At 37.8% G+C, this 9,083-nt stretch overlaps 2 protein-coding genes and 1 long non-coding RNA gene across 5 annotated transcripts; 1 reads left to right on the forward strand and 2 right to left on the reverse strand.

The window, feature by feature from the left end:
* Nucleotides 1-234: 234 nt before the first annotated feature.
* Nucleotides 235-2,264, reverse strand: LOC106386185. Of its 3 annotated transcripts, none has more exons than XR_007331221.1 (6): nucleotides 1,867-2,264; nucleotides 1,442-1,655; nucleotides 1,302-1,360; nucleotides 884-1,169; nucleotides 699-796; nucleotides 235-605 (listed from the first exon to the last, which is right to left on the reverse strand). It is a non-coding gene; the product is annotated as an uncharacterized LOC106386185 (long non-coding RNA). The 3 variants fall into 3 exon arrangements; XR_007331220.1 differs by lacking the exon at nucleotides 699-796 and having other exon boundaries at nucleotides 884-969; nucleotides 1,132-1,169; nucleotides 1,867-2,258; XR_007331219.1 differs by lacking the exon at nucleotides 699-796 and having other exon boundaries at nucleotides 1,867-2,226.
* A 154-nt stretch (nucleotides 2,265-2,418) lies between these two features.
* Nucleotides 2,419-6,356, forward strand: LOC106443220 (auxin-responsive protein SAUR50-like). Its single transcript, XM_013884796.3, has 3 exons — nucleotides 2,419-3,197; nucleotides 3,808-4,352; nucleotides 6,176-6,356. The coding sequence occupies exons 2-3, from the start codon at nucleotides 3,887-3,889 to the stop codon at nucleotides 6,220-6,222; spliced, it is 513 nt and encodes a 170-aa protein (XP_013740250.1). The 5' UTR covers nucleotides 2,419-3,197; nucleotides 3,808-3,886; the 3' UTR covers nucleotides 6,223-6,356.
* Nucleotides 6,357-7,029: 673 nt separating this feature from the next.
* Nucleotides 7,030-7,705, reverse strand: BNAA03G08100D (auxin-responsive protein SAUR76). Its single transcript, XM_013884797.3, has one exon. It carries the CDS (start codon nucleotides 7,605-7,607, stop codon nucleotides 7,224-7,226), a length of 384 nt encoding a protein of 127 aa, XP_013740251.1. The 5' UTR covers nucleotides 7,608-7,705; the 3' UTR covers nucleotides 7,030-7,223.
* Between the last annotated feature and the right edge of the window lie 1,378 nt (nucleotides 7,706-9,083).

Here is a 9,083-nt window from a genome sequence, read left to right on the forward strand (position 1 = left end):
TATCGACATGGGTGTTTTGTGTTTATATTTGTTTACACAATTTATGAATTTTTTTACTAATTTTAAAATTTAAATTTAGTACTTGTAAATTAGCTATTTATATTCTAATGTGATGTGCTTCTGTTTTCTCGCTATAGTCCCAATAACCTACTAATTATATTTTAATCTTTGTAATTTACTATTGATCCTTATCAAAGCTACTAATTTGAAATTTTATAGCTTTGCAAACAGCCGAGACTAAAAGAGAAGATAGATAGTTTTCATTGTTTTTTAGCTAAGTTTTGCATTTACACAATTCTAATACAGATCTTGAATTAAGATTCAAATTAAGCTTCATCAGATACATTCCAAATTTGTCTACATCTATTTTCCACGCCACAACACTGGTGAAAATCTCACCCATAGATTGCTTCCGTTCCATCTACATTTCTTTGTTTTTCTCTGAAGCTTAAAGTCTATATAATAAGACCTCTTGAGGGCTTGATCCATGAGCCTATGGCCCGCGCATATTCCCTGAGTCCCACCCAAACAACTCATTTCTTATATTTGAATAGATCAGGCTGTACTGCTTCCAGAAAGCTCACAGGGTTATGGAGGTAACACTCCTAAAACCAAAAACAATTAAAAAAAAAGTTGAATAAAAAATTGGAACTTCATAACCATGTTTAGATCAAAGTTTCTTGCTTTATCATAAACACCATCAGATTTGACGTGCCAAGCTCTGTAAAATTTGCACATGTCACTTAACAACCTTGCGTGTTTCCGTTGGAGTCACACAGGGCTAAGAGGTCATCATCTTGAACAGTAGAAGAGACTTGCTTTCAGCGGACTATTATGCGTCAGGCATGTTTAAAGGAGATAGAGTAGGAGGAGTTTTCCTAACCTGTCTGTTTAAGTTGGGTAGTGATGTCAGTGATATTAGCTCCAGACATGAAACCAAACATCGGCTGCTTCCTTGTGACTATACATCTGCATAGAAAGGGGAAAAACCCACAAAACATGAAACCTGCATTCTTTCATTGATAGAAGATTAATTAAGAGGTTCAGAGGGTGTTGTATATTTGCTTCAGCTGGGGGATTGATATTCCCTAATGCAAAGAAAGCTCCACCAAGTATAACAATCATCTTCACCTTACTCGCTAATGAACTTTCATGCTTGATGGGCTAAGCTGAAAGAAACCACATGGTGACAAACTCAAACTAAGTTTTAAGATTAAAGATTATGATTCTTACTATTGCAAGACTGATCAGAGGTCCGAAGGCGAGAATGGTGACTTCAAGAGAGGAGAGAAAGATCATACCTCAAGGGTTCGGAGTTCCCTTCTGTGACTGGAAAATCAGGGTAGCCAACGATCTCCTACTATCATTTTGCATAAAGGATCAAACAAAGAGAAATCACAGACACATCCCAAGAACATTTTTCAAAGAAAAGTGTACATACGTATAGTGATGCGTTTCATCTTGTGTTGAAACTGTCCCAGACACAGTACTTAGTCTTTATATCTCTGTCATCATTGTCGCCATGCTATCAGCTGACCACACATATAAAATACACAGTAATGTTATAACCATGTTTGTTGCCGCCAACTCCTTCTACGTTATAAGCTCGTTGAATAAAGAGTTTCTGAGTTCTTCTAAAGAACGTCCTTCTATATCTGAAAATCATAAAACAATGCAAAATAGATCAGTACTCAGAAGGCTATTCATTTTCTTTAGAAGCAATTCATCAAACATGTAATAAACATTTAGTTCTAAGAATATTTATAAAAACCGTAAATCATAAGCAGATGTATAACACAGTATCAAGTTGAACTTTTCATTGATTTATAAATAGCTAAAATTTAGGCGAAGATTTGAAGTCATTACAAATGGTTTCTTCTCCAAAATGTTAGTCAAGAGCCCGTAAGCTTTATCTCCGCCACGGAATCTTCTACCCGTGCTACCGGCGTATCCTTATCCTCTGCCCTGTTCCTACTTCTAGCTTCTCCCCACCCACCCGATCCATCCTGCGATGCACAGGAACAAAAGTCCTGGTGTTATAAACTCTCCCCAATGCCTCTAGTCTCCGTTCACTATCAGGTGTGGTAGCCCGTGTGCACCGCACAGATGCCCGTACTCAGAGTAACGAAGGAGACAGCTAGGGTTAGCGTCGTATGTTGTCTTATACCCAGGGCCTTAAACGGAGGACGTAACAAAACCCACGTTTGTTCAACGGGCCAAAAACGAAAAAGTCCGACGTGATTAACTTAATGATGCGCTGCGTTTGGTAGTGCGGGACAGGTGTCGGCTTGACAGCATCCGAATTGATGACGTGGATGGCGACGTGGACCCCCTAGGAAAGAAGGAAACTGTACTTTATATATAAAGATTTCTTAGATATTATCAATCAGTCACTCCTTTCTAGTTTTTTTTTATAAATAAAAATAAGATATACTAAATTAATGTAGGAAAATATTGAATTCGGACTTTAATTTTTAATATATCAACTAAATATTAATATGTAAATTACTCCATATCCTTATACGATTTCTCTCAATCTCCACATCATTGTGATTTATCAATGTGTAAAACAATGCCAAACACTGATAAAATGTTTTGGTGAACGTATTTTTTAACATGATCACATATGACATAACCTTAGCTATATGCACATGCTGTCCATAAAAGTCAGGTCATAAACTCATTACTTTTTTATAGCGCACGGAAATGAGATGTAAGTTCGTTATTAATTAAGAGTAACAAGGTGATAATGTATGTAAACAATCTAACTTTCGGCGTAGAGAACGTGCGATAACAGAGGAACCTGAGAAGGCCGAGAGTGACGGGAAAGCCAACAAAATCTTTTGTGCGGTGACGAAAATCAGTTAAATGAAAAAACTATAAATCCAAAAAACACCAATCACCAGTTTCTGATCTCCCATAATTCGCTTCTCTATTCGTTTTGCCCCACCAAATTTTTTAGATTCTATTAATTTATAGTTTTTTCTTCATTTTTTTGGTTTTTAGTTTCAATACTTGAAAACATTGACGTTTGAGCTTCCAGTCTTAGAACAGAAAAAACCTAAATCTAAAGAAGAACAAAACGACAAAAGAAAAATAAAGATACAAATCTTTGGGAGCCTTTTTTTTTTCCTTTGTGCATGGCGTTCCAAATCGAGTCCATAGCTACGAGTGATTCAATTCGTTTTCCTCTTCAGGTAAACATAACACATATGTAAAATATGTTTAGACGGGTTATGATTTCTCATCTGACTTATTTATATTTTCTGAGAAATTTGGATCTACTAGATGCTGATCCAGTCTTGATTCTTTTTTCTTTTTGCAATGAGCTACGTGCGTTATATAGATCTACTGAGTTTGCTGGAAACTATATAAAAACTTAGGATCATGTTCTTGAGATTGATCTAATGTTCTTCCCTCTAGGACTTCGTGTTGCAGATTCCATGTCTATGCACTCATGTTTGGGATTTGCGTTGAATTTTAGAAATACATTCCTTTTGAAAAAGTCTGCTTTGGACTCTGTTTCAGTCTGAATGTGGGTCCCCTTCTTTGGTTGAGGACAATATATTCTTTCTTTTTGTGTAACACAGATGACAATATATTCACTTCGCTATTTTTTTGACAAGAAATATTTAATCTAATGATTTATGATTTGGTTAGTTAATCACTTTGTACACGTTTGATTCTCTAGTTTGTGAATCTCATTACTATTGAAGGATTTGTTGTCCGCAACTGGGTCTCATGCAGAATTAGTAATGTTTTTTGTTCTTTTATTTTGATACAATTTAGTTATATTTGTAAATGCAGCTACAAGGAATAAAGATCTTATGATACATTTGATCTGTCATCAAAGAAACGTTTCGAGTCATCTTACTAGCCAGGGCAGATGGATGAAAATAATGCGGCAAAGTTAACCGGAATCAGGCAAGTCGTAAGGCTTAAGGAGATTTTGCAGAAATGGCAAACCGTAACTATAGGGTCCAAGTCAGATGTTCCACCACTGGCAGCTGGAAAGCAAGCGGCGGCAATGATTTCACCGGCGATCAACAAGAGGCTATTAGCTGTCAAGAACTGTGACTCGGATGAGGAAAACTGCCAAAGCCCTGAGCCTCCGGTTGATGTTCCCAGAGGGTATCTTGCGGTTTATGTTGGACCCGAGCTAAGGAGGTTTATCATACCAACAAGCTATCTCGGCCACTCTTTGTTCAAGGTGTTGCTCGAAAAGGCAGAGGAAGAGTTTGGGTTTGATCAGAGTGGTGCCCTCACCATCCCTTGCGAGGTCGAGACTTTCAAGTTCTTGGTTAAATGCATGGAGAACAATTCTAAAGATCATCACCCTGACGATGGTTCTGGTAAGCTAAAAGACCATCTCTTTTATATAGAGATCATACAATGAACTTGTGACAACCCATCCTCTCACTAGGAACCTAGGTTCACAGCGCTGCAGCGCACCGATCCCAACCCCTCCATTATGAATCTTCTCTGACTCCATAATTAGGTTGTTGGTGAGACTCGAACCCAGGTCCTCACCCTTTAACAGCATTCCCACAGGACAAGCTGTCACCAATTGATCAGCTCAATTGGTGACAGTTTGTCCTGTGGGAATGCTGTTAAAGGGTGAGGACCTGGGTTCGAGTCTCACCAACAACCTAATTATGGAGTCAGAGAGGACTCATAATGGAGGGGTTGGGGTCGGTGCGCTGCAGCGCTGTGAACCTAGGTTCCTAGTGAGAGGATGGGTTGTCACAAAAAAGTCGATTTTTTATGTGACAACCCGCCCCGTGGGAACTACCTGTCCCGTGGGCCACAGGCTCATAGCGCTGCAGCGCACCGACCCCAACCCCTCTATTATGAGTTCTCTCTAACTCCATAATTAGGTTGTTGGTGGGCCTCGAACCCATGACCTCACCCTTTAACAGCATTCCCACAGGACAAGCTGTCACCAATTGAGCTGTCAATTGGTGACAACTCATCCTGGAAGAGTGTTGTTAAAGGGTGAGGACCTGGGTTCGAGTCTCACCAACAACCTAATTATGGAGTCAGAGAGGACTCATAATGGAGGGGTTGGGGTCGGTGCGCTGCAGCGCTGTGAACCTAGGTTCCTAGTGAGAGGATGGGTTGTCACAAAAAAGTCGACTTTTTATGTGACAACCCGCCCCGTGGGAACTACCTGTCCCGTGGGCCCCAGGCTCACAGCGCTGCAGCGCACCGACCCCAACCCCTCTATTATGAGTTCTCTCTAACTCCATAATTAGGTTGTTGGTGGGCCTCGAACCCATGACCTCACCCTTTAACAGCATTCCCACAGGACAAGCTGTCACCAATTGAGCTGTCAATTGGTGACAACTCATCCTGGAAGAGTGTTGTTAAAGGGTGAGGACCTGGGTTCGAGTCTCACCAACAACCTAATTATGGAGTCAGAGAGGACTCATAATGGAGGGGTTGGGGTCGGTGCGCTGCATCGCTGTGAACCTAGGTTCCTAGTGAGAGGATGGGTTGTCACAAAAAAGTTTTGTGACAACCCATCCTCTCACTAGGAACCTAGGTTCACAGCGCTGCAGCGCACCGACCCCAACCCCTCCATTATGAGTCCTTTCTAACTCCATAATTAGGTTGTTGGTGAGACTCGAACCTAGGTCCTCGCCCTTTAACAACACTCCTCCAGGATGAGTTGTCACCAATTGACCTGGTCAATTGGTGACAACTCATCCTGGAGGAGTGTTGTTAAAGGGCGAGGACCTAGGTTCGAGTCTCACCAACAACCTAATTATGGAGTTAGAAAGGACTCATAATGGAGGGGTTGGGGTCGGTGCGCTGCAGCGCTGTGAACCTAGGTTCCTAGTGAGAGGATGGGTTGTCACAGAACTAGGCCGGGCATGCCAACCCACAACCTAGCCCATATCTAACCGGTCCAGGCTCATGTGTCAGACAGGCCAACAGGTTTAATCAGGGATGAGTTCAAACCATAAAAACAGCGCTCATCTCCTAGGTTTAGAATGGGCCGGCCTGAGCCTTTAGGACTACTATACCATGTCTCTTCTTATTTAGTTAACCGCATTAATACATACATTTCCAGATAGTTTGATGAAACCAATCAAGAGATTGGTTGTTTGGGACATTGATAAACTGGAGTAACCAAATTCCAACACTAATGGGTTTGTGTTATTTTTTGCAGCTGGAGATGCAGTAGCAGCAATGGAAGAGTGTACACAAATCAAGTGATAAAAACTGTTCAAAACATTTCTTTTGTTATTATGATTATTCTTATCCTTTGTTTTGTTTATCATATATTGATGGAAATTGTAGGAATGATTAACTACTCTGGGGTGTAACACTGTAATTATACTTCCCTGGTTTTTATTTCCTTCTCCATTCTTTTTTCAAGAGACGATTTAAGTTTCTAGGACATAAATGTGAAAGGATTTGGTGATGAAATGTCACAAGTTAATAAAACATAACCTCTTGTATGAAAAATCTGTTAATTTATGTTTTATATAGCTAGTTTTTTTCCCGAGTTTTATATTATTCAATACTTTAATAATAAAATTTTAGAAAATTAGTCTTGATTTTGTATTTTACTAAACAAAATGATTTTCTTGCATGACTTTTGTATGAAATCTACTCCACCTAGATATTATATATGACATGATATATATATATCGTGTATATTTCTTTGGAGAAAGAAAATTAGCACATTAGTCTAGAAACTTTAGACTATATAATATATACGTATATAGCATTTTTGTATTATTATGTATTTTATGTTTATGTACATGCATGTATATATTTTTGATACAGATTAATTGTAAAGGAAAATATTTTATGAAATATTTTAAAATCATACAGGCCAATCTACGGTAAATTAGATGAACTACGTCTTTTTGTAAAAATATTAACTTCTTGATTAGAGTTTAAATTTTGTAAGGATTGATCTTGTTCGCACAAGGCGCCAGCAGAGTCCGGTCAACTCATTTGACCGACCTGGCCACGAGTATATATGTGTCCTATCTACATTGACATTGCAATAAGTTTATAAAAAACAAACATTTTTATATTACAATCAAGACAATGTTTACATATTGAAATATTTATTCATTGGTTGTTGTATCACTCAGTAAAAAGGATAGATTTTAACAAAAGACTGTAAAGTATACAAAGTATAGAATATACAAACATAAATCATTAATTACATATATTTGGCACCTAATTAATTATTGTAGGAGTTAGCAGGAGTAGAACTCGACGAGTTCGTGGACCGACTCCAGGCCTGACTCGTCAGCGTTGGCGTTCTCAAGCATCCAAAGCATATGCTCGAACAAGACAACCTCGCACGACACGGCGATCGAACCGTTCTCGCCGCCGCATCCACCATCCACTGCTGCTAGCTGCTGGAAGAGTGGATGACTAACGACGTCGGAGCTCACGTGGTACAGACGCCGTGTACTGCCAACGTAGACAGTGTGGCGTTCTTCCGAGGAAAATGCACTCAAAGCGGAGGATCGACCGTGATTGGCCGGAGCCGGTGGCTGGTTTGGCTTGGTGTTGAAGGAGTTTAGCTTCTTCAAAACTGATTTGAGCTTCATCAGTTTTTTACCTCCTTTCGCCATTAACAATTCGGTTTTGTGAACCTTTAGTCGGAGATGTACGTAGGAGTGAGTTTCCGGTGAAAGGGATAGAGAAGGAGAGCGTTGTTGTTGTCCAAGAAAGAATGGAGAATGGGTTCTTATATTAAGTTGACAGGGGTAGGGTTCATAATTATTTAATTCATATATTTATTTAAAAAAAACATTCTATGCTTTTAATTTTTATATCAAAAACAAGCATATTATTTTATACACTCAAATCACTGCAAAAGTCTTTTGTCATCCCAGTCATCAATCAACTATATACATCATTGCTGCATGATGATTTTATTTAGATCAAAATTTACTAAAGTTGTGGTTAAGACGTTTGAGTATGAAGACATTAGACTTCTTTTTTTGAGCAAGAAGGCCTAGACTATTATTTGCATAGATTTGTTAATTGTTTGATTTTAATTTTTCAACTGATTTTCATCGTGCATATATCTGATTTTCATTGTGTTCGCTTCTCCACGAATAATCAACAAAATTATATATTTATATATATATATATTTAATCTAGAGAGTTCCCATTTGGTTATATTGTATTTTTTTTTAAATGTAAATACTGTGAATCCTCGCCAAAATAGTGTCCAAGAGCAATAAAAATAAGAACTATACTATATATTCACTTTATTATAATATGTTTAAGTTAACAACTAAAGGAGATGGTTCATGAACTTAAAAGCGGCTTCACAATTTTTTTATTTGTTAGGTATGTAATTGGCTAACTAGTATACTATCATCCATTTTCTCACACATAACATGTTACAAAAACATTTATCAAGTTTATTTTTGTCATTTTGTTGTGGTTAGACTAGACTTCGACATTATTCTGCTGTGCATTTTATTTATGATTTATTTGTATTGACGACTACTGTTACAGCATGTGAGTTTCCGAAGATTTGTCTTATTTTTTTTTTAAACTAAAAATCGTTATCCTAGTAGGCCGACATAAGAGCATCAAATGTCTTTTAAATCATGTAACATTAAATATTAGTATTTAATCAATAATCACACCTCCTTCTAGTTTGTCAACTTATATAGATAATAAAAATATTCACCAATCTTCCTCTTAAACTTGAGATAATATTAACTAGAATTGCGAGAGAAAATATTGGTGAAAGAGTCCAAATACAGATGAAATAAAAGAAAAAGATACTAGTAACGACCACTCAAAAACTTCATAGAAATTAATTTGTTAAAGATGACAAAAAATTTGTTAGAGAAAATTTCAACTTCTTATTTTTCAGCCAGCTCTTCACATGCCAATGCGTCAAGTTGTAGACAAACCATTTAACCTCTCTCAAGTACATGACATACTGATGCTACTCATTTTTTGTTATCAGCATACCAAGGTCCCGAAAGCTGTACGATTTGATAATAGTGTGAATACTATAGTTGTATGTATGTTGCCATCCAAATTTAAATGATAAAACAATTTTACAAAACAATACAATTTTC

Source organism: Brassica napus, chromosome A3, assembly GCF_020379485.1.
Source record: "Brassica napus cultivar Da-Ae chromosome A3, Da-Ae, whole genome shotgun sequence".
In the NCBI taxonomy this organism is placed as follows: domain Eukaryota; kingdom Viridiplantae; phylum Streptophyta; class Magnoliopsida; order Brassicales; family Brassicaceae; genus Brassica; species Brassica napus.